Source organism: Pelodiscus sinensis, chromosome Z, assembly GCF_052426305.1.
Source record: "Pelodiscus sinensis isolate ZL-2025 chromosome Z, ASM5242630v1, whole genome shotgun sequence".
NCBI classification, from domain to species: Eukaryota; Metazoa; Chordata; order Testudines; family Trionychidae; genus Pelodiscus; species Pelodiscus sinensis.
This window is the reverse complement of record NC_143085.1, coordinates 7701075-7726615: the sequence shown is the minus strand read 5'-3', so window position 1 is coordinate 7726615 and position 25541 is coordinate 7701075. Positions and strand designations below refer to the sequence as shown.

At 48.9% G+C, this 25541-nt stretch overlaps 1 protein-coding gene across 1 annotated transcript in view; it reads left to right on the top strand.

Moving 5' to 3' along the window:
- The window catches only part of SRRM4 (serine/arginine repetitive matrix 4), a 154131-nt gene that overhangs the window by 91400 nt on the left and 37190 nt on the right, over positions 1–25541 (top strand). Inside the window, exons 2-4 of the mRNA XM_089775217.1 lie at positions 5629–5775; positions 21481–21567; positions 24333–24404. Coding sequence (XP_089631343.1) covers positions 5629–5775; positions 21481–21567; positions 24333–24404 — 306 coding nt within the window. The remainder of the gene's footprint in view (positions 1–5628; positions 5776–21480; positions 21568–24332; positions 24405–25541) is intronic.

The following is a 25541-nucleotide window of genomic DNA, read 5'->3' as shown; positions in this document are numbered from 1 at the left end:
ACTGAATTGCCCAAGACAATTGGGCAAGCAATGAGCTTTGGGTTGTCTGATCACCCTGGATTGTTACCGGCATCCTGCTTCATGGGGCAGCTTCCTGCCCTGGCTTAGAAGACTGATTGTTCTCTGGATACCTGATGGCAAAGAACAGTGCATTGGTTTGCAGCCGGTTAACTTGCACAAAAACACACTATGGGCTGAATTTTTCCATGTGCAGCTTGGTTACATGCAGAATTTCCTTTTGCTTAATTACAAAATCTAATGTCCTGAAATACCTCCTCCTCCCAATTTCTAGTATGTAAATATCTCACCAGCTGATCATCATTCTCTGATTATTAATGTTCCTTTCACGGGAAGAGAGGGGCTGTCTTGAAAGCCCCACAGCTGAACTCTTCTCATTCCTATTGTGCAGGGATAGCATTGTACACTGCAAGCTGCCCTAAACTGCCTCATCTCCAGCTGGAGGTCTTCGCTTTGCTTCCATTGGCAGCTTGGTCTGTGGGCTGACAGTCTGCTGGACTGCTGATCATGTCTAACCACAATGGTGTGTGGCTTTTGGTAATACCTCCATTATTCATCTGCATATTACCCCATTGCCATCAGCCCTGCCCTCATTACATGAGTCGCTAGACAGACCCAGAAGGAGCGTGGGCTTGACAAAGCAGATGATTAATGTAAGAAAATGTCAACAGGTGCATAGTTACTGTCCTGTTGTGTGGAGTGACTCAGAACCACAGGTGCCTGTTAAAGGGCAGACTGTCAAAACCAGCATGGGCACCCTAAACAGTGTGTCCCATGATAAGATTTCACCAAGCCAGTAAAAAATGTGGAACTCCTAGATCATTGAAACAGTCTTACCATGGCATCCCAGCCAGTCCCCTAACACCATGTCTGCCCTACCACTTTTGTTGGTAAAACATGCATTGCACCTCATGGGGGTACAATCAGTACTCAAATAATATGTTATACGAGCATAAGTGGTAGAGCAGGAGAGCATCTCCTGATGTCATAGCAACTGCCCCTCCTTGGGGATGGGAAGAGTTCTCTCCTATTTGCATAGAGAAGCTACACGTGAGATCTTAGGGTACATCTATACAGCAGCATTATTTCAGAATAAATAACGAAGAGTGCATCTACACCACAAGCTTTTATTTCGGAATAATGTCAAGCTGGAGGACTTCTTACTCTCACCCATGGTAACTCTCCTTTCACAAGAGGGAAGTCCAAGGAAGAGCGTTCTCCCTTTGACCTCCTGCAATGCAGACAGCGCCAAAAGCCGAGTTAAGCTATTTTGACTTCAGCTACACAACTGATGTAGCTCAAGTTGCACAGCTTAATTCGACTTCAGCTGTGCTGTGTAGATGTGCCCTTACAGTGGTACAGCTGCTTTGGGTCAGCCATGCTGCTGTAAAGTGTAGACGTAGCCTGGAGAATCTAAACCCATCTTGCCCTCCAGAAAAACTGGGATTAATGACAAATAGACACTTATACCAAAAATCATTCCACACTCACGCTGCCTCCTGTCACAAGAGACTTTTTACTCCCAGATCAATCAGCGTACAACAAAGACAACACCAGTAGCTAATTTTGTAATCAATTATTTAAAGGTGTATTACCTAGGAAGAAGGAATAGGAGTTATTTTTCGGTTGTTACAGAAAGCGAACATACCCACCTGATGAGTTACCTTTTAACTCCCAAGAATGACAGAGCTGTAGTGATCTGTCAAGTCAAAGTGTCTTTCAGGACAGACCCAGTAAGCCACCCCTGGGAATCCCTGGCTTCTGTTTAGAATCTCTGGCCATTCAGAGTTCAAGCAGCCAAAAAGATGCAGCTTTTCTTGTTGAGGATTTGTATTCCTTTCCTCCAGTGGTCAAGATGATAGAACAAGTTATCATCTTCATGGGTTGGGAGTGCAGCAATCAACAAAGTCTTTTGTTCTCTGATGTTCCCCAGTGGTTCGTCTGCTGTCTTTATCGGCATTCTTTTATTGGGGAGGAGATAACACTTTCTGTGGCAAACTGATATTTCCCACTCCGGAATGCTTCTCTCCTGACTCCGCAGTGTTTACGGTTTCAGAGCAAATACTTAACACTTCAGTATCACTTTATCATGTGGGCTATAGATATTTTACGTGAGATTCATGCATGCACCATTGCATGGCATCTAAACACTAAATACATTATTGTAAGACTAATACCTATTTTTGAACAAAGCTAACACAGAGGTGACATAGTCTAGTCTCCAGTTTCAAGGAAGTTCACAAGTTATGAAGTCTGTCAATTCATAGCTAATGTCTGTGTGACCTTGGGGGGGCTAGACTTCACTGCCCTTCTCTAGTGTCTTAAAAGAAACCCAACTCCCATAGAAAATTGGGATGTAAAATCCTGGTTAATCAGTTAAACTTAAGGTTTAACCAGTTAACCGATTAGCCAGGATCCCACTGCCACATTTGCACCACCCATATGGGGCTGCTGCAGCCATGCCTCTCCCCCTGCACATGGGGGGCTGGCAGCAAGAGCTGCAGCCACACACATGGGGAGGGTCAGCCTCTGCTCCTGGCCCCCCGTGCACGAGGCTTTCAGCTGCTGCCGCCAGCTCCCTCCATGATATTTAAGTGTTTAGTGTTCTGCTCCCAGCCCCCCTGCTGCAGGCAGAGGAGGGGATGCTCCTGGGTATGGGTTAACCAGTACCCACTATGCATCACCTGGTTACTGGTTACCCATTCACATCCTTAATAGAAAAGTAGCTGGAGACCCAGAGTTCAGTCTCAAGGAATTTCAGGGTCATCCTCCTCACCTTCAGTCCCAAAAGGAACTAAAGAACTTAATTTAATTAAATAACTTCATAAAATCTTACACATAGTCTGATTTTACAACTATAACATAGCTATTTTATAATCCACAGTCATTACAATTACAATAAGCATAAGTAAAAAGAAATCCAAAAACTAAAATTTGAACCGTTCAGAACTCACAAAGCACAGTAAGGAGAAACGGAGAGCTCCCAAAACCTTATGTTTAGTTCACCAAAGTCTCAGTGAGTGTCTGTGAACACCAAATCTGCGCAACTTGCTGGGTCCAAAACATCTTTCCTCCACTTGCTTGTTGGACTTCTCGGTTGGAGTCCAGGCAGACTCTTCCTCTGCTGTGGATCACTGCTAGGCAGCCAGCTTACAGATTAATCAGTCACTCAGTTAAGTCACAAGTACATTCAATTGAAAGATAATCCAGTTACAAGAAAATACAAAAACGGAGACTAACAAAACAGAAATGACTCTTTTCCTGTTGCTACATGTAAAGAGGCGCGGAAGAATCGCACTAGCTGAGAAAGTAATTAGAACAGTTTGGCTAAAATCAAAACAGCTTTGCAGGCATACAATTCAGGCTCGTATGCAGGGGGTGTGTGAAAGCATGCCTCCATGGTCCCCCAAGTAAGCATGCTCTCTCAGCCTGGGGAAGGCAGGAACAGCTGATGCGCTCACTAGCCAGAGGGAAGGCTGGGGTTGATTTCCCTGCGTACTTGGGATTTCCCCCACCCTTCATCCCCATGGCCCAGCCAGCTTTCTGCACCGGGGCCGCCACCGCCAGGGCTGAGCTCAAGCCCCTTCAAACTGATAGGAAAGCTCAGAACTTCAAGGGGGCCTGGCCAGCCTCCCCTTTGCTGGGCAGCCGACCGCCTCCGTGGGCCCCTGGGCAAAGCGAGGGGAGAAGGCGTCAGCTCAGCATTCCCAGAAGAGGAACGGCTTTGGGTCAAAGATGTGGGGCCTTAGTGGAAGGGGCAGGGCCAGAAACAGCCAGCCCTTCATGCTGCCTGGAGCACGGTGTGCCCCCCTCTCCAGTCCTTAGAGCTGCCCAGAGTGAGCAGTGCAGCACTCTGGGCCCCTTTTGAATTGCTAGACCCTGGGGCAACTATCCTCTTTGTTTCCCCCTACCCTCATCGGCAGGCCTGCTCCCTTATATCCTGGCCTTCCCCCCCAGGAATAGCTGTCCAGGAGACAGCTCTGCACAACCAGAACTGACCCTTTCTGGAAAGTTAAAAGGAGGCTTTGGCCCGGAATGAGGAATTGACACTGACGGCGTATTAGCAAAATCAGTCCATCACCACGCTGGTGGTTGGACCTTGCCTTCCTTTCCTGCCCCCTCCTCACTGCTTGTCTCATTAGGGGAGTCTCTTTGGGTCTGTCAGGGACATGCCATCTGGTAGGAACGGAAGGGGTAGGATTAGGGTAACATTGCATGAGGGTGGTGCCGACCTCTGGAGTGAGAACATGGGTCGTGCAGTATGGCAGATTAGCCAGCACAGCTTGGAGCCAGGACCAATTGGAATAAGAGTACATACCCTGCCTGCGGGGATCTTGCACCATAGCGCTCAGGGCTTTGCTGGCTACAGCATTAGCAAGTGTGACTGTTTGGACCTCCTTTTCCTTTCCCCTGCCAGCTGTTTTCTCTCCTGCTTTACCTGTTAAATGAGCTGTCGCCAGGCTGCAGTCTCCCAGCCTGGGTCAGTAAATGCTAGTGGCAGCTCATGCATGAAAGCGGATGGAAACGTGTCTGTGTCGTGCTGGAGCCAGACTTCAGACAAGTGTTTTCTCCAGTCTTGTTTGAACGTTGAATGTTTTCTGTGACACACACGCGACTGGGAACAGAATTCTCTCTGCCTGAGCCCCGCGCTGCTTTAATTGGCAGTGATGGTGCCCTGAGAGCTGTGTGTAATCCCGAAGCTGTCTCCTACCGTTCCGAGTCTAGATGTTATTTCTCCCATCCGGAGCTGTAGGCAGCTGGGACAGAAGCTCCCTACGAGCAGGGTACAGAAGAGGAACTATTGAGACTGGTGGGGACAGACATCTCCAGCCTGGGAATGGGCTACCCAGTAGTTCCTACTGCCTCTCCTACAGCACTGTCTCTACAGCAGGTGCCCTGTATGGCCCTCCCTTCTCTGTTCCTTGTCCTATCCTCACCCCTCTCTGGCAGCAGACACACATGCTCCTGGCTCAGATGTCTCCATAAGGCCCATGGGTGGCTGGATAGTTGGGCCGGTGCCTTGGCAACTGGCCTGATGTTATGTGCCACCACAGTTGCTTCTTCCCTTCTGGGTCCTGTTCTCACTTCGGCGAGACACTGGGGATGGGGAGACGTGTAGATCCACCCAACCACCCAGCGTTTCGATTACAAGGACCCTAGCCCTCTCTACTGCCCACCCTGAGCACTGAGTGCATGTGAATATGTACAAAATACCAATCCACCTAGGCCCGTATCAGCCTTTTCCCTTCTTCTTTCAACTCACCCGCCCCATCTCGCTGACAGAGCTTGGAAGCAAAGGCCTCCCCTTCTATCCTGAAAGCCAGGAGATGACTCTGGGCTACTCTCTTAATCTCTCTGGGCCTCAGTTCCCCACCTGTTAAATGGGAAACTTCCTGCCTCTCGCCCACCCTCTACGTGACCATTCTGACCATAAGCTCTCTAGGGGAAGGGACTCTCTCTTGCTCTCTGTGTGAACGGTGCCTCGCAACAGAGAACCCGGCCTTGGGTGGGCTATATGGGCCCTACACCCAATAGTGGCTGTCATTCAGACACGGCGACCTCCCGGGGGAACAGCCCCTCACGGCTTTGTTTCTCTTCTCTGTGGCCCAGCAGTGAGACGCCGAGCTGCCTGTCGCGCCCAATAGAGGAGAGACACCTGGAAAAGCCCAGCGGAAATGCCGCTCAGGAGGCCGGTGACACCAATGGCTGTGTGAAAGGAAAGGAGAGCAGACCGCACACCCACCACCGATCCCGCAGGTAAGATCCCAACCGCGGTGGCCCTTCCTGGGAGCCGTGGGTAATCCAGTGGAGTGAGGAATGGAGGGGAGGAGTGTACGTAGCCATCTTCCAGACCTCCCACCTCCTCCGCAGGACCCCCACATGCCTGTGCTTGCTGGGAATCCCATTCTCCATGTAATAGCCCACCAGAGTCTGTGACAGTCGAGTTGCTCCATTAATTTATCCGGCAGTTTCCCCGGTAACCCGGCTTCCTGTTTCGCTCAGTTCCTCTAATACATAGGCTCCCCATCCCCTAGGAGAATCATCCTTCCCCTTGGGGCAGCAAGGTTTCTGCAAGGTCCCCTACACTCACTACGCTGCCCAGGCCTGCCGAACAGTGAGGGGCAAGAGGGCAGTTGCCCCAGCAGCTGGATATTCAAAAGGGCTTGGGAGTCCTAGTCACCACTCCTGAAGCAGGCCCTTTAAATCACCACCAGAGCAGCATGTGGTGTGCTCCAGGTGGCTCTGAGGGCTGCCTAGGGGTGGGGGAGGGGGAGGCACAGCACACTCCAGGCAACACTGAGGGCTGGTTACTCACAGCCCCACCCCTTCTGGCTGAGGCCATGCCCCCTCCGGGAGCATGGTCGGAGCTGCCTCCTTTCCCTGGGGCTCAGCAAGTTTATCGGCCCTTCCGAGACTGCTCCTCTGCCTCCTACCACCAGATGCTACAGCAGCCTTGGGCCCTTTCTTTCCAGTGGGCACTTGAGTAGGGTCGTTCTGGGGTCTCCAGGAATTAAAGATTAATCTTTAATTAACGATCGTGTCGTGTGATGAGTCCTCCAAGCAAGACTGGCAACCCTACAATCGTGCATCAAAGCAGTGAATGACTACCATTTCAAACTAGGCTTAGCAGAGGTTTGAAGGCAGACTAGCTGCTGGCATCCCAAGGGATAGGGTTGCTAACAGGTGAGGTTCACCGTAACCGAGATTCCCTTTGGCTCACGCCTAGATCGCAGACCAACACAAGGCTTGTTCAGGGAGAGGTTTATTATCATCCTCAATTCTTCTTTAATTGTGGTGACTTGAGAGGGGGAAAATGAATTAAGTTTATAAACAATGTGAACAGCCTTTCAGAGTCCTGCCTGTTAAATTATCACCGGGATTAAAGTCTATCTATTTGTTTAAAGCTACAAGAGACAGAGCGAGAGAGAGAGAGAGAGAGCATATTTCACATCTTCAGATTTCAAGCTAACCAGCACAATAATCAAAAGTGTATTTTTAATTAGACTTTGATGGCAATCGGAGGGAAACAATTTAAATCAAATGAACTCAGGGAGAAAGTTTCTATATCAAAAACAAAAGAAGTTATCTGCAGAAACCAGGAAAGGCTCTACAGTGTGGGGCTGAAGGGAGAAGGCTAGAGTTTCCCTGTGGGCCAGGGAGATGCTGGAACTCAAAAGTGCCTGGATAAGCTATCAGGAGGCAGTGGAAAGGGTTGAGAACTGAGATTTTCAGAGTGCTGAGCAAACACAATCATACTGAAGTAAATTAGGTCATGAATATACATGGAAAGTCATAGAAGCAGATGGGGTGAGTGTTTTATGATTAAAACATCGGACAGGAGTCTCAGGCTATGTCTATACTACAGAGATTTTCCGGGATACCTCTGGTATTCTGGAAAAACTCCGCCACCTGCAGGGAATGCATCTGCTCTTCTGCTTTTTTTGCAGAGGAAGAAGTGCTCTTCCAAAAGAGGAGGCTTTTTCAAAATTTGGCCCAGTGTAGCTTTGGTGCCACATTAAGAAAGGCCAGAGCAGGTTGGAGCTGAGGTTCAGTTAGCCCAGCATCCTGTCTCCCGCAACAGCCAGCGCTTGATATTTCAGAGGAAACACTTAGAGACCACTACACAGGCCCACCGATGGGGGATAAAGGAGGCACCTGCCCCAGGGCTGGGCAATTCTAAAGGACCCAGGGCTCCTGGCCACCACCTTTGCAGCAGCGGTAGCGCCCAGAGTCCTGGTCCATTGAAATTGCCGCTGGAGCGCCGCATGGCGTGCTCTGAGCAGTTCTGAGGCCTGGGCAGGGGGAGCGGGTGTGGCACATTCTGGATAGCGCTGAGGGTTGGCTGCCCCATCTCTTCCGCATGAGGCCCTGCCCTTTCTGGGAGCACAGAGCTGACTTCCGTCACCTTGCCTAGGAATCTGGCAGGGTTACTGCTCCCCTGCCAAAACGATGTAATGGCCACAGAGGATGCTGTCTCCTCACCCCTGGCAGTTAGAGCCGTGAGAACAAGAGGGGCTTTCTCTACACGGAAAGGCCATTTGCAGGGAGGAGCTCTGAGGCTGAGTCTTTTGAAAATCCTCACCGGAGGAAAGCCATCAAGATGAAGCTTGATCCAGGAAGAGGGATGAAATTCTCAAACCTGGGTTGTGTAGGGTCAGATTAGCTGGCGCAATGGTCCCTGTTGGCCCCTATTGGCCTTCATGCCTATGAATCTACATTCAAGAACAGAAACAGGGAACAGACGGGGCCTCGATCCATCACCACTCTGCAGCTTTCTCTTTCAAAGAAGCCTGCCCTACCGGCAGGGTCAGCTGCTGTGTTGTGGGGCAGAGTGGTTGCAAGATGTTAGAATAGCCCTCTGTGCTGTCTCTGAACACCTTACTTTTGTTCTTTTTTGAGGAGGTGGGTGTTGTTTTTCCTTGATCTCAGATAAGTGGCTGACTCTGAAAGTGTTCGGGTTGCTTGTGGCAAGAGGAAAAATATAATGGGCAGGTGAAAGGAAAATGCTTATGGCAGAAAAATTAGGGAAGAAAACCAATCTGAGCATTATTTTCCTAGCATTAGGACAATATGACACAGTCAAGAATTAGCTTGTGAGGATGACAAAAAGTCCCCCTGCAGTTGGTCTGAGATAGATGTCTGATTTGGAAGAAAGACAGCGATCCTCCTCCAAATGATATTTCTTTTACCTTAACACAGATTAAAGGCCCATCAAGCCTGTTGCCAAGAAGGCAGTGTACCACGACTCCTAATGCATCTACCGCTGGATCTTTGAATTACTGGAGAGACTAGAGAGGAAATATTTAAATGCTAATTGGAGGATGCAATGAGATTCCATCCCCCTTTCTGTTCTGCGACAGAGGGACACGATGCTTGTTATCTTGCAAAAAAGCTTGTCTCTTCGCCTCTAAAAAGCAGCCTGCTGACCCAGAACTGGGCTGGAAAAAACAATGGATGCGAGTGAATGGGACTGATTCTGCTCCTCTTTGTACCAGTGTAAATCAGAAATCCATCCACCAATCCCAGTGTCCAAAGACTAGATTGGAAAAGGGGGAAAGGTGATAGGAAGGGAAAGATAGTCCTAGAATGAGGGAGAAAGCTGATACATCTCAGACGGACTTAGGAACAGGAAACGGAATTTGATCTCTCATGAGGACTTGTGGTGTGTGCTGTTTCTCTTTTGATGCAACAGTGAGTGAAGGGCACATAAGGCAGGCTACCAAATCACATTCTCAGAGGCTCTCTCCAAATGCTCTTTGGAGGATAAGTGGCCCCTTTAAGGAGGTGGGTGCCGCGCACCTGTGACTGAAAGAGAAGGCCACAGGGCCTTATAAAAGGGGAGATAGACAGCAGATTGGGAAAGCTGGTTGCCTAGTGACCTTTCTTAGCCAAGGAGGTGAGGGTGCTCTTAGAACATGGCCCAAGGACTGAATGTGCCCCCCGGCGTGTCTGACTTTGGTCCTACAGGTTTCCCTTCCCCCCCAGCATTGCTGGCACTCCAGCCCTCCCCCCACACCTTCTCCCACAGAGCTTGAGCACCCAACGTTTATAGGCTGGGCCCCAGAGTCTCTGGTGTGTGAGGGGAATGTGAGGAGTGTCTTTCTCCTTCTCAGCTAGGGACCACTTACGAGAGGTTGTTTTTTGGTTTTTTGGTTTGTTCTGCTTCTGACTCGTGTGCAGCTCCCAACTGATTTTTCTGTGGGTCAGTGGCCCCCGATCCTAAAAAGATCCCCACCCTGTCCTAGAGGAAGCCTTGCAGAGGCTGCAGAAAGCAGAAGACCCTTCTTAACCCCAGGCTAAGTCTAGATTGCATCCCTCTGTCGACAGAGAGATGTAGACTAGGCATATCGAAATTGCTAATGAAGCAGGGATTTAAATATCCCGCGCCTCATTAGCCTAAACATGGCCGCCACTTTTTTTCGAAATGGAGTTTTTTCAGAAAAAAACAGCAGTCTAGATGTGGATCTATTGAAAATAAAGCTTTTTTCAACAGATCCTGTATTCCTCAAAAAATGAGGTTTACAGGATCTGTCGAAAAAGGCTTTATTTTTGACAGATCCGCATCTAGACTGCCTTTTCTTTTTTTTGAAAAAACTCCATTTCGAAAAAATTGGCGGCCATGTTTATGCTAATGAGGCACGGGATAGTTAAATCCCTGCTTCATTAGCAATTTCGATATGCCTAGTCTACATCTCTCTGTCGACAGAGGGATGCAATCTACACACACCCCCAGAGAGGTGCTGAAGAAAGGCTAGAAATAGGGCCAGCATGAGACATGTGCAGTCAATTCCCCCAGACACGGCCCTGCTCTTTATTTGGCCTCCGTGCCAAGCTCTATTTGCATATACTGGAGATTTAGACCATTTATTTTATTGCATATTAAAACAGTAACGATTGAAAGTTCAAATTGTATTAAAAATACCCATGTTACAGACGTCTGTTTTGTGGAAGTAAAATGTTCCTTATGATCTATACGCCCGTTTTAAACAAAGCACCATAATAATGTCCGTGTTGCGCGCTCTGCAGTGTAAGATATAGAGCGATGCTCGTGCGTCATGCCCAGTGGGCTAATGGCCGCGGTGACAATTCTGTGTGTGTTAATGACACTAATGTGGTGGAAGGCGGTTTTAGTTAAAGTTCTATGGTGAATTTGACTCCAAGTATTTGAAATAGGCCCCCCCAACTAATCACAGTAGCTGCTTGTGAAAGAGGGCAGCATAGAGTATGAGCTTGCGCGTAGTGGGGCTGGACTTTATTTGGAGACTGTGAGGATTTGGAGCAGATTCTGTTATTGGACCGGCCCCTGGGAAAGGAAGGTCTGAGCCACAAGGGAGCCTGTGTGGAGTTTGAGGAGCTCTGAGAGAAGGGGAATCTGAAACAGGCCTCCACAGAGCCATGGTTTGCCAGCAAGGGGCGCTAAAAGGCAGACATGCCCAGTCTTCTTCCTCTCAGGACAAAATTGCTGGCCCACATCAACACACCACACAACCCTGGGTCTCACCATGTGGGTTGTGTTATCCGTTTGGGCTGCTGGCTCTTCAGGGCATGGGTGCTTTTCCCCTGTCTTTTTGTTCTTAACAAACAAGTGCCATTCTCTCAAGGGTGGTAGTAAGCCGAATGCCCCAAGCATGGGCCTGGACTACAATATGACTCTGGCCATTAGGAGTTATCTAATACCCCAGGGAATTTGTCACAGGGCTGAGGTGCTGAATTTCTTTGCTATGGATGTGGCAACCTTCATTGGCTGTTCTAACTTGTGATGTGCCTCTGTGTGTGGTTCCATATTTGCCACCCATCACCACCAAGGTGGCTGCATTGCACGGAAAGGTGAAGTCATCCTATGATTTGCCTGGTGGTTAGCAACTACCTGGTAGTTAGTGTGGTATCAGAACACTGTGAAAATGACATAAAGCAAGAGTAAATTGTAAGGATTATATTGTCTATATTCCATCACAATGTGATGTTAGCCTGAACTGGGCTTGCTAGTTTTTCACTAGTCTTAGGCCTAGACACATTTACACCTGATGAGTGGTACCTTAGGAGGCAAGTAGGACCACCAAAATAAACAGGACTATCATTGTTATTATTTAATCTCTCAATGCCTGGAGCTCTATGAAACATCAGAAACATATGGTGAGAAATAGACCTAAACCTTAAGAATTTATCATCTAAACAGAAAAGAAAAGATGGGTAAGAGAAGGGGCTTTAATCCCATTTTAAAGATGGGGAACTGAGGCTCAGAGAATTTAAGTCCAGATCTTGAAAGATAGTAAGGTAGCTTGAGAATTAGACACCTAAGAACATAAAAACGGCCATGCTGGATCAAACCAAAGGTCCAGTGAACCCAATATGTCTTCTTACAGTGGCCAGTGCCATGCACTTCAGAGAGAATGAACAAACAGGTAATCATCGGATAATCCATCGCCTATCACCTCTTCCCAGCTTCTGGCAAAGAGAGGCTAAGGATACTTCAGGGCATAGTTTTGCATTGCTTCCCATTCTGGTTAATAGCCATTGCTGGATCTATCCTCCATGAACTTACCTCGCTCTTTTTGGACACTGAGGGTATGTCTACACTACAGCACTAATTCGAACTAACTTAATTCGAATTAGTTAATTCGAACTAAGCTAATTCGAACTAGTGCATCTAGACTAAAAACTAGTTCGAATTAGCGTTTTGCTAATTCGAACTAGCATGTCCACATTGAGTGGACTCTGAACCGAAGTTAAGGCTGGCCGGAACAGGTGCCGGCAGGGCATCAGGTTAGGACTTAGAGCGTGGAGCTGCTGCCTCAGGCTAGCCGAGGGCTGTGCTTAAAGGGTCCCGACCCCCACCCCGGACAGACAGTTCTCAGGGTTCCCCGCTTCCTCGTCTACTTTGATGAGGGACAGCAAAGCAGTCCTGGCTTGGAGTGCCCTGAGTAACCACACTCGGCACATCACAGCACTCGGCCATCAGACTGGCTGCACTTGCTGCAGGCTGCCATCCAGGGGGGTCAATTGGGGGGCTGTCAGGATCCAGGAGGCCCTGCAGGAGAGCTTCCACCCCGAGGAGCCCGCAGAGCTACCCCAGTCCTCCCCATCGGGGGCTTGTGCCCCATTCCTCCCTCACCACCTTCCACTTACCCCTCCCTAGCCCCCCTTCCTGATGTAAAAAATAAAGTACACGTGTGTTCAAAAATAGAAACTCTCTTTATTTAACAAAACTGGAGAGAGGGGGAGGATTAACCTCTGGGGAGACTGTGAAAAAGAGGTGGGAGAGGGGAAGAGAAAGGGTGGAAGAGGGGAGGGGAAAACCTGGGAGGAGGTTACTGGAAGGGGTAGCCAGGGGAAGAAGGAGGAGGGGAAGTATAAAACTATGGTACGCCATATCTTCAGTACTGTATACAGATGTGGTCTCCTCACCTCAAAAGAGATGTTTTGGCCTTGGAAAGGGTTCAGAAAAGGGCAACTACAATGATTAGGGGTTTGGAACAGGTCCCATATGAAGAGAGGCTAAAGAGACTGGGACTTTTCAGCTTAGAAAAGAGGAGACTGAGGGAGGATATGATAGAGGTCTATAAAATCATGAGTGGTGTGGAGAGGGTGCATAAAGAAAAGTTCTTCATTAGTTCCCATAATAGAAGGACTAGAGGACACCAAATGAAATGAATGGGTAGCAGGCTTCAAACTAATAAAAGAAAGTTCTTCTTCACAAAGCAAATAGTCAACCTGTGGAACTCCTTGCCACAGGAGGCTGTAAAGGCTAGAACTATAAGGGTATGTCTACACTACCACCCTAGTTCGAACTAGGGTGGTTAATGTAGGCAACCAGAGTTGCAAATGAAGCCCGGGATTTGAATTTCCCGGGCTTCATTTGCATGTTGCCAGGCGCTGCCATTGTTAAATGTCCGTTAGTGCGGACTCCGTGCCCGCGGCTACACATGGCACGAACTAGGTAGTTCGGATTAGGCTTCCTATTCCAAACTACCTGTACTCCTCGTGGAACAAGGTGTACAGGTAGTTCGGAATAGGAAGCCTAGTCCGAACTACCTAGTCCGTGCCGCGTGTAGCCGCGGAACACGGAGTCCGAACTAGCGGACATTTAAAAATGGCGGCACCCGGCAACATGCAAATGAAGCCCGGGAAATTCAAATCCCGGACTTCATTTGCATCTCCGGTTGACTACATTACCACCCTAGTTCGAACTAGGGTGGTAGTGTAGACATACCCTAACAGAATTTAAAGAGAAGTTAGATCAAGTCATGGAGGTTGGGTCCATGAAGTGCTATTAGCCAGGAGATAGGAACGGTGTCCCTGGCCTCTGTTTGTGGAAGACTGGAGATGGATGGCACAAGACAAATGGCTTGGTCATTGTCTTTGGTCCATCCCCTCTGGGGTAGCTGGTGTTGGCCGCTGTTGGCAGACAGGCTACTGGGCTAGATAGACCTTTGGTCTGACCCAGTACGGCCGTTCTTATGTTCTTATGTTCTAAGCTCAGGGCTCAGGGTCGGGGGTCTCACTGGAACACCTTGATTTTCATGAAAACCTGCTCCTGGGTTTGCACGTGGCCTTTGGTGGCCAGGCTGGCAGCTATCCTGCCCTAGACGGCCACTTTCCTGTGCCTAGTGTGGAGGTCGTAGACGTTGGAGGCCTCCCCCCAAACCTGGATGAGGTCCACGATCTCTGCGCTAGACCATGCAGGCGCCCGCCTCTTGCGGTCCCAGGCAGGCTCCAGGGAGCTACCAGCCTGGTCCCGGGAAGAGGCGGAGAGCTGGGTGGCAGCGGGTGGCTGGCTCATGCCATGCCAGGTGCAGGGTCTGCTGGCTGGGTGCTGGCAGGCTTGCAACTGGCACAAGCACCGTAGCCAGACCGTTCCCATTTAAGGGCTCCGGGGCCGGGAGGATGGCAGAAGAGTTTCCCTGGTTTGACCCAGAGTGACCACCAGGGAAAGCTGGGGAGGGCTAGCCTCTCACTAGTTCGAATTAAGTGGCTACACAGCCCTTAATTCGAACTAATTAATTCGAACTAGGCGTTACTCCTCGCAGAATGAGGTTTACCTAGTTCGCATTAAGCGCTCGAACTAGTGGTTTGTATGTGTAGCGCCTATGAAAGTTAATTCGAACTAATGGCTGTTAGTTCGAATTAACTTTGTAGTGTAGACATACCCTGTTAGTCTTGGCTTTCACAACATCCTCTGTCAAAGAGTCCTCCAGCTCTTTCCCACCCTCCACCCCCTGCTTGCTGCCTCTTATACAGAGGAAGCAAAGTGGGGGAGAAGTGAGTAGTCGAGTACTCTACTCGACTCCTCGCTTTCATCCCTAGTTTCAGCCAATTTGCCCAGTATTGAAGTTGGAGTTACCAGCCTGTAATTGCTGAGATCAGCTCAAGTGCCCTTTTAAAAAAAGTTGATGTCACATTAGCTATCCTTCAGTCATTTGGTATGGAAGTAATCGTTCATGTAATAACCCATGTGACCCTCCACACAGTTTGTGGCAATTACACATTTATTCGCTCCCACTTGGCACAGCCCAGAGAACCACCAGTATGGCTGGAGTGCCAAGTACCACCACATGATCCGTTGGTGTCTTTCATATTCTGCAGCTATTTCAGAGATGTGTGGTCCGTCATCAGTATAAATTTGGTCCCTAAAAGATAGTAGCATAACAGTTTCACTGCCCACTTAATGGCTAATGCCTCCTTCTCTATCATGGAATAATTTTGTTCCCAAGGAAACAGCTTGTGGCTTATGTATAAGATGGGATGGTCAGCTCTCTCTACTTCCTAGGCCAATACTGCACCCAACCCCACCTCTGAGGCGTCTGTTTGCAATATAAACGTTCTTGAGAAATCTGAATCAGTATCGGGGCCCTCTGCAGGCGGTCCGTTGGGTTCTGAAAGGCCAGCGTCCCTTGCTCGGCCCATACTACCTTCTGAGTTTGCCCCTTTCATGTCATTTCCGTTAAAGGAGCTATGATTGTTGCAAAGTGCAGCACAAAATGGCGGTAATAGCCTGCCAGCCCTAGAAATTGTCGCACTTGCTTTTTTGTAGAAAGGGGGGGATAGTTCCTGATGGCCCCTACTTTATTGACCAAGGGCCTTAGTCTTCCCCTCCCGACCATGTATCCCAGGTAGGACACTTCCCTCTTACCGAATTTACATTTGCTAGGGTTCGCTGTAAGCCTGGCTTCCCCTAGTGACTGCAGGACCGCCTCTACCTGTTGCAGGTGTTCAGGCCAGGTCTGGCTGAAGATTATAATGTCATTGATGTATGCTGCTGTGTATTGTTGGTATTTATTCAGCGCTCGGTCCATTAGTCTCTGGAACGTCACCGCCACCCCCTGCAACCTGAAGGGCATAGTTATGAACTGATACAGTCCGAACGGCATAGAGAAGGCTGTTTTTTCTCTCGCTGCGGGGGACAGTGGAATTTGCCAGTATCCTTTCGACAAATCTAGGGTGATCACATACTGGGACCATCCTACCCGTTCTAGGAGCTCATCCACGTGTGGCATGGGGTACACGTCGAATCGGGATATTGAATTCTCTTTCCTGAAATCAATGCGGTCCCGTCGGTCTTAGGTACCAATACGGTAGAACTCCGCCAGCCACTATACAACTCTTCAATAACCCCCCATTGCTTCATTGCCTGGAGCTCCTCTTGGACTACCTCCCACATTTTTCGTGGCAAAGGCCGCACCAGGTCACATACCTTCTTACCAGGTTCTGTAGAAATCTCATGTTGTGTGAGTGTCGTTTTCCCCGGCTCTCCACTCCATGCTCCCCACTCTGGTTTGGAAGGCTGGGGATCTGTGAGGAGGCACACCCATGGGTTCCACCTTTTTAAGTGGTTAACGTGGCATACTTGTGTATCCCTCTGTTTCCCCAAGAGTTGTATCTCGTAGTCCTCCTCCCCGAGTGGGCCAGGGCTAGTACCTCCGTCTATATTGAATGGGCACCACTAACTGCCACATTCCTCCCTGTTCCCCCACCGCGTCCACCACCCGATATAGGCCGTCATTCCATACCTCAAAGTAGGGGCCAGCTGGCCAGGGTGCCTCTGGGTTCTCATTTTCTTGTGGATCCCGAGCTCTTTCCCAGGCCCGTTGTAGTGTGGAGTCCTCTCACTGCAGTTGAACAAAATCGCCCTCATTGACTTCCAAATTTCGAATCCTGTTGATTGGATCTATTCCTCTAGGTACCGGGTTGTCGCTGGAGTCCCCCACTGGCTCGCTTTCCTGCACTTCTCCTGGTGCTGCGAGGGTGGGACCAGCCTCTGGCGCCGTCTCGTGGTTCTTGGCCTGCTTGCCCCAGACCTCCAGGGTGGCTCCCAGTCCCGGCCAATTCCTTCCCAGCAGGACTGGGTACATCAGGGCTGGGGCCAGTGTGATCTTTCAGCATCGGGCAACACGCCCGTCATCCAGCCAGACCCATGCCGTGGGGTAGGCTCACTCCTCGCCATGTATGCAGCACATCCACATGGGTCTGCCCTTAGCCTCATCGCCCTTTTCTAAGTCTGCCTGGACAATGGTCTGCCCACAGCCAGTATCCACCATCGCGTCTACCGCTATTCCCCCTATTTTACGGGTATCATTATCTTCGTCCCTTCTCCTACCCTTGCTTTGGCTGAGTATACTAGCAGGTTCCCGAATGTGCAATCCAGCAGCGGGCAGTCCCGTCAGTAGTGTCCCTCCTGCTCACACTGGAAACACACGCCTCATAGCAGGGTTCCTCCCTTCGGGTTCCTTTCCCTCTCTTCCGGGGGTGGGGTCTTTCCTCCTCGCTCCCAGTTGGAGGTCCGGGCCACACAGGTGCTAGCTTCCTCTTATCCGTTCGGATTGGCCTCCCGCCCTGTACCTTCTCCAGTTCCCCCCTTGGTCCCTTTGGGCTCAAACCGCTCACCTTGGGCTGTAGAACTTTGGTTGCCTCCTTAGTTCCCTCTAGCAATTCCTCTGCTGCTAGATGGCCCTCCATTAACGTCACTGTTTCTGATAGCGTGGCAAGCTGGTGGTGCCAGGCCCATCTTTATCCTTCAGAAACGACTCCAACACTATCATTTTGGTGACCTGAGCCCCCAATCTTTGATTGGGCTCCAGCCATCGCCATCCCGCCTCTCGCAAACTCTGGGCCACCACCCCCGGGTCTTTCCCCAGCAGCGTACTTCTCCTGGAGGAAGTGCTGTCTGTAGGCCTCAGGGGTGACTCCCAGTTGATCGAGTATCACCTCCTTCACTTTATAGAAGTGAAGAGAGTCTCAGGCTACGGTACGCCAGCTGGGCTTGGCCTAATAAATAGGGCACAAGGAGTATGGCCCAATGCTCTTCCAGCCATTTGGCCACCAGAGCCACCTTCTCAAACGTTACTAAGAATGCCTCCGGGTCCCATTTTGGCCAGACGCATGGGTAGTTGGGATCCAGCCCCACCCTCCTCCTCACCTTCCCTTAAGAGGCAGGGGCCAGACCTTCCTCCGGCTGTCAACCGGCCAGACAGTTCGCAGAGCAGCTGCCTCTGTTGTCCTTGATATTGTGTGGCAAGCTGCTGTACCAGCTGCATTTGATGTTGCTGCTGTTGCCGCTGGCTTTCAGTGAGCCATTCCAGTAGCTTTTTCATCTCCATGATGAACCCTTAGACAGAGAAGATGTCCCCCCCCAAAACACCAAATCCTCCATTTTTTTTTCTTCTCAGACTCCCTCTTCTCCACCAAATGTGACCATTCGCATAATAACCCATGTGACCCTCCGCACAGTTTGTGGCAATTACATGTTTATTGGAGTCCACTTGGCACAGCCCGGGGAACCACCCTCTGATCTCTTTGCACTTCAGTGTGAAAAACAGCTGGCTCAGCTCCCCGGCTGTGGGAGGGGGACCTGGGCCTGCCCTCTCTCCAGGTCCCGACCCAGGGCCCTAAGGAAGGAGAATCCTTCCCGTCTCGGTTGGTGGGGTGTTATCCCTAAATGCACCAACCCTCGGGTGTCCACTTAGTCCTACCCTGGGTCACTTCCTCCCAGCCAGCCTCCTGCCGGCCCCGGCTCACCTGTCCACCCGACAGGTCTCTTCTCCCCCCGCTTTCCTTTCCCTCTCCCTCCTTTATCTTCAGCCCTTTACCAACTCCACCCTCCACGCCAGCGTTCCTCCCTCCTTCTGCGTGGCTTGCCGGAGCATCCACCAGCATGTGCACCCTTGCCTCCTCTCCCAGGGAGGGCGTGGTGATGCCCTCACCCCATCACCAGCCGCTGACATCATCCCGAGGTGTCAGCTCGGTTCCCGGCACATGTGCCGTGTTCGCGGCACCATGGCTTGCGCTCTGCATCCCCCGCCATGCCGCCATCTCCCCTTTCTGGACGGGAGTGCAGGGCAGCCCTGCCCCATCACAGTTACATATCACAATTAGTAGTTCTGCAATTTCATATCTGAGTTCCTTTAGGGTGTATCTAAATTACATGGCTCCGTCGATGGAGCCATGTAGATTAGACAGATTGGCAGAGGGAAATGAAGCTGAAATTTAAATAATCGCAGCTTCATTTAAATTTAAATGGTTGCCGCGCTGAGCCGACAAACAGCTGATCACTGACCTTAAAGCCTTTTATCGACCTCCCCGTTATGCCTCGTAGGATGAGGTTTACCGGGGAGGTCGATAAAGGGCTTTTATGTCCAGACTGCCCCGATCTGCCGACAAACAGCGAATCGGCAGAGCGTGGCAGCCATTTAAATTTAATTGAAGCCGCGATTAGTTAAATCGCGGCTTCATTTCCCTTTGCTGAACAAACAAATCTACATGGCTCCGTTGACGGAGCCATGTAGTCTAGACGTACCCTTAGAGTGCTTGCATAAGTACCATCTGGCCTTGGTGACTTATTTACTGTTTAATTTAAAAATTGGTTCCAAAACCTCCACTAATGACCCCTCAGTCTGGGACAGTTCCTCAGATGGGCTCAGGTTTGGAAATCTCCCTCATATTCTCAGCTGTGAAGACCAATGCAAGGAATTTATTTAGTGTCGCTACAATGGCCTTATCTTCCTTGAGTGCTCCATTAGCATCTCGATCATCCAATGGGCCCTGTTGGTTGTTTAACAGGCTTCCTGCTTCTGATGTTCTTCAACTATTTTTTGCTGTTACTTTTGGATTTTTTGTCTTGTGGTTCTTCAGATTCTTTTTTGCCCTGCCTAATTATTCTTCACTAAACCGACGTGCTTTTGAGATTCTGGACCTTATTCACTTGCCCATAGTCACTCAGGCAAAACCAGGAATTGAACATACATCTCCTGAGGGATGGGACTGTGCCATACCCAAAAAGTCATCCTTCTTGTCACAGACCAGGGTGCACTTCAGTCATGACTAAGGGTGGCAAATGCTAGTCCCATTGAAGTGGTGATATTCTGGCTCCAGGTTGCTATGTAACTAGGAGATTGCTGCTCTCCTGATGCTGGCCAGCATGTCAGAGTAATGTATTTATGATGGGACCTGTTTCCCCATGTTAAAATAAACTAGTGAACAGATAACTCAGGGTCTGAGAGGGAGGGTGCCAAAACATTAGCATACATTTAGTTTTGTAGGGCAATAAAAAAAGTATATTAAAAGAAAAAAACAATTGGTTTTTTATGGTAGTGTCATTTGGGTAATAATTCAAGCCTATATTAGACTGATTCTACCTTGGGCCCTGTGAAGTGCAGTGAAAGCCCTGAATATAAATCAGTGACAGCTGCATAACAGCTCTTCCTTCCCTCTCCTCTTAGCTTTGTCATCCTAAATATCTTCATGTGTCTGATGATTTCCATGTATTAAGACTATTAAAAATATTAGTGCTGTCTCTAGCTCCTGTTCCATTCTAGTCTAGTTTCTATATCTGAGGATTTCAAAGCACTTTCCAAATAGTAACTAAGTCTCACAACAGCCCTTTAATATGGGTGTTTTATCCCATTTTACAAATGGGAAAACTGAGGCACAAGTGTGCACAAGCCTGTGTTGTTAAACATAGCCACTAATTCTGGAAGCCTCCATTTTGTGGTTCCCAAACTACATACTCTCCAGTCTGACTTTCAGTAGTTGTAATCATCTGCAAGTCTACCTCATTTCTGGGGATGCTCAGCAAATGTGAAAATCACCCCCCTTGTGGTGTGGAATTTCCAGAAGGGCTCAGGGTTGGCTTAGCTGTGTGCCAATCATCACTGAGGGAATTTGAAAATGTGTTCGCATGTGATTGGACCAAAATGTCACCAGGGTTCAGTGACAGAGTCAGGAATCCTGAATCTTTATCACTTGCTTTACCCACTAGACAGCACTTCCTAAGAATGTTTGGTTTGATTATCGGAAAACTGCAAATTAACTGTCACATTTTAAACTAAGTGCTCTAAATGTGTTTAACTACAGGATTTGCATTAATTTAAACTCAATGAGATTATGTGCTGCATGTTCCAAAATTAAAAAAAAAATACTCAGGAACATATTTTTCTGCAGTTTAACAACTGTGTAAGAGAGATATATCTCATTATGCTACCCTAACACCTCAATAAATATGTTTTTTGTAATCAGTTGCTGTTTAACATACATTAACTCTCTTATTAAATTTCGAGAAATTCATCTAGTTGCCATAATTATTGTATGCGAATTAAATGCCAATTAATTATTTAAAATATATTTACTGAGGGTAAAAAAATGTATCAATCTGTTACAGAGCTGTTAACCTTGATAAATATTTTTAAATAATCAACTGGCATGTGAGTAACATACAGTAACTATCTCATTATACGTATATTAAATCCTGAGAGGAGACAGTTAATTTAAAGCATGACCAAATTGCTCATGACATGGTAATTAAACATTTACCCTGCATGATAGATCAGCCATGAAACCTAATCTTTCATGGTACAGCAGAAAGATTCTGAAACCATCCCTCAAATCAGAAAGATCTGGGAATTGGGAAAATGGATGAAAGTCACACTGATTGACACAGGTCAACTGATTGTCCTTTTTTTTCCTCTCAAGCCCCTCATGTGATGACAAGTACACACCACCACCCCCGTCCAAAGGGAAGAAAAAGAAAAAGAAATCCACACGTAAGAAGAGGAGGAGGTGAGTTCAGAAGGGGGAAACCCTCCACACGAGTAGCTGCTAAGATCCCAGGCAAAGGAAGACTATCTCACAGGCTAGGTGACAGTAGTGGGAGCATGTGATCCTATGGGGGAAACTAGGTTAGCTCCTAAGGAGGAAGAGAACTATTTAGCATAGTTCCAGGAGGAATAACTAGGAGTAAGGGGGTGAAATTAAGAGGAATGGAAAAGCTAATGTCAAGTTAAACTTCCTTACAGTGAAACCAGTTAGGCTATGAAAACAAAACAAAACAAGGGAACACCCATTTCATGGGACTTTTAAAACTAGACTGGGCCAGACACTAGGAAATAGATCAGAGGGCACAATTCTGAGCTAGGTACCCATTTAAGGCCGTAAGCCCAGACCTGCAAAAGTAAGACCCCCTAGCTTCCAGAAATTTCAAATTGTGCCCCTGTGTTTTTTGCGTAGCCAATCTCACATTATTTTCAGGGCAGCTTCATGGTACATGTTCTGTTCTGTTAAGGTTGTTCTACCATGCCCATCACCAGGGTGACTGAATAGCTTGATCTTATCGCAGTAGGACTTCAGCCAGCAACAACCGGACAGGGCTGCGCTGCCCGGACCTAAAGTTCAGGGATAAGGTGTGTGTGAAAAATCAGTGCCAGGAGATGGCAGTAATACAAAGCTGTCATTGCCTTGGCCTAAAATGGGAAATTCCACCCAGCATACTCAGCAGAGAAACACCTGCTGAAATAAATGCGATGTCTTCATTGATAGCAAACCAGGCAGAAATCCAGAGCTAGGGAAGATTGCTAGAGAGGAAGAGTCCCCCAATTAAAAAAAGGCCAGGGAGAGCTGTGAACAAATAAATCTGCCTTTCAGAATTTCCATTCTCTGTCTATAAATACAGCAAACCATGGCAGTGTGGTTCAGATGAAATGGCTATAAGATGGATGTTCAGCTGGTTGAAAGATCATACTCAAAGAGCGGTTACCAATTGTGCGCTGTCAAACTGGGAGGACATATCTTGTGGAGTCCCACAGGGATCAGTCCTGGGTTAATTGGGATTAATCAGCATTTCCATTAACAAGTTAGATAATGGAGTAGAGAGTATACTTATAAAAAGTGCAGATGACAACATGCAGGGTGGAGTTGCAAACACTTTAAGGGATAAAATGGTCTTGACAAATTAGAGAATTGGTCTGAAATCAGCAAGATAAAATTCAATAAAGATAAGTGCAAAGTATTACACTTGGGAAGGAAAAACCATGTGCCCAGTTACAAAATGGAGAATAACTGGATAGGTGGTGGCACTTCTAAAAAGGCTCTTGGGGGTTATAATGGTTCATAGATAGACTATGAGTCAACAACATGATGCAGTGCCAGACTGGGATAATGTCATTCTGGGCCATATTTACCAGTTTGTCTTATGTTAAGAAATGGGCGGTGACTGTCTCCTCATCTGTTCAGCACTGGTGAGGCCTCAGCTGCAGCACTGTGTCCAGTTCTGGGCACCACAATTTAGGAAAGAGAAGGGCAAATTGGAGAGTGTCCGGAGAAGAGAGACAAAAATGAGAAAAGGGTTAGAAAACCTGACCGATGAGGAAAGGGTTAAAAAAATGGGTGTATTTAGTCCTGAGAAAAGAAGACAGAGATGGGAACTGATACACCTGCAATATATTAAGGGCTGTTATAAAGAGGTGAGTGATGAATTGGTCTCCATGTCTGCCAATAGTAGGCAAGAAGTAATTGGTTTACTTGGCAGCAGGGCTGATGTACATTAACAATAGGAAAAACTTTCAGGAAAAGGCTTCCAAAGGAGGTAGTGGAAACCCTATCAATAAAGGTTTTTAAGACCAGGATGGACAAGCACCTGTCAGGGATGATCTAGATTTACTTGATGCAGCCTCAGAGTAAGGGACTGGTCTAGAGGGTCCCTTCCAGCCCCACATTTCTATGATTCAGTGAATATTGGGATGCAAGGCAAGTCAGTTCCTGGATCCCATACTGAATGCTGTATGAACTTCCCCCAGCTCTAAGGCACTTTCACCTTCTCTCCTAGCATCCCTGACGTCTATACCAGTGGCCCATCTCCCTACCATTGCATTTCCGGGCTCAGCAGCCAGTGTGTATGACCTTCTTCTCTGCAAGCCGCTGAGCCAGGGCTGGCAGTGTTAGAGATCAGACTTGCATGGGAGGCAAAGAGACCTAAAACTGGTGTGTGCATTTGGGAAGGGAGCTATGGAGATGGCGGAGGAAAGAGGATTATGTATGTGCTGCAGCCAGGGCTGTGACAGAGGGAGATTCCCTGAGTTCTTGGGCGAGGGGGGGAATGCAGAGATTGTGCAGCTAACACAGAATTTTTTAGGCTGTTCTCAGCACAGAGCTCCCAGTCAGCACCAAGCAGCGTGCCTACCCCACCACACAGCGCTGGAGCTCAAGTAGAAATGTCACCAGCATCTCTCTCGGGCCATGGCTTGGGGTGGGCACCCGAGTCCTTGCTAATAAAGCTCAACCCAACCTGCAGCTTCCCCTGTGATCCAGGCCTCTAGGCCTTCCCTGGCAATTGTGGCTAATTCAGGGATCACCAATGATAGGAACAACTCCAGCCGGGGAGGGAATGAGTCTTCACTTGTCCCCTAAGCAAGGACTTGAGTGAAAGTCTCCCGGGTGAAAGCCAAGTGTATTAAGCCCTTGTGTCCCAGATGCTTACCCCCCGCAAGACAGACTCCGCCAGCTCAGAGCGCCAGATGGCCAGTGAGTAACGTGTTGTTGCTGTTCTCCAGGTCCCTATCGTATAGCCCCTTGCCTGTGAAGAAGAAGAAGAAGAAAAGCTCAAAGAAACGAAAAAGAAACAGGTATTCCCCCTAACCTATCAGCCCCGCACATGCCCCTCCCATGCACTGAACACCAGGCCGTGGAACACAGCCGGGTGGTATTAGTTAGGAGGTGGCTTAGAGGTGAAGAGCATCTAGCTGCTCGACCCGGCTGCATGGGCCGCATTCCCCCCGTGCGAGGCCTGTGCGTTCTGAACGACTCCTGAACCCTGCGCTAAAGTGGGACTTCAGGGGTGCCTGGGAGTCCCTGAGATGGGTCCCTGATTGTCTCAGGGAGCTCTCCCTGAGACCTTTATCGCCTCACCTGCTGTCAGGAAGCGATCATCCGCAGGGGCCCAGCAGGAAGCCCTTTGAAAGGGTTGTGCGTAGACTCTGCATGGGAGTGCAAGGCCGGAAAGCTGCCAGCTCCCAGTCCCTCCTCTTGCAGAGCTCACAGGAGTGGGCGTAATGGAAGTGTTTTCTCCGGAGGCTCTGGTGTTAACGTGATGGAGGCACTGAATTGCACGCCAAACGATGGCGTGTGTCTGTCCGCGGACTCCCACAGACTGCGCCGCCTCAGGTTTCTGTCACTGCCATTGGCTCTTCAGTTTGTTCTCCCTTTTTAAATGGAAACTTACAATTCAGGAGAATTCTGGGATCAAGCAGCTACAGCACGGCCTATACATGCCAGCACAGCCTGACTACTCATACAGGGTTCCTCCAACTGTTCGCAAACAGTCCCTCAGCCTGACTGTTCACGTAGGATCCCTTGGCCCAACTGTTTATGTAGAGTCCCTCGGCCCGACTGTTTACGTAGGGTCCTTAGGCTCGACTGTTCACGTAGGGTCCTTCAGCCTGACTGTTTACGTAGGATCCCTCGGCCCGACTGTTCATGTAGGGTCCCTCAGCCTGACTGTTCACGTAGGGTCCTTAGGCTCGACTGTTCATGTAGGGTTCATGTAGGGTCCCTCGGCCCGACTGTTCACGTAGGGTCCCTCGGCCTGACTGTTCATGTAGGGTCCCTCGGTCCGACTGTTCATGTAGGGTCCCTCGGCCTACTGTTCACGTAGGGTCCCTCGGCCCGACTGTTCACGTAGGGTCCCTCGGCCCGACTGTTCATGTAGGGTCCCTCGGCCTACTGTTCACGTAGGGTCCCTCGCCCCGACTGTTCACGTATGG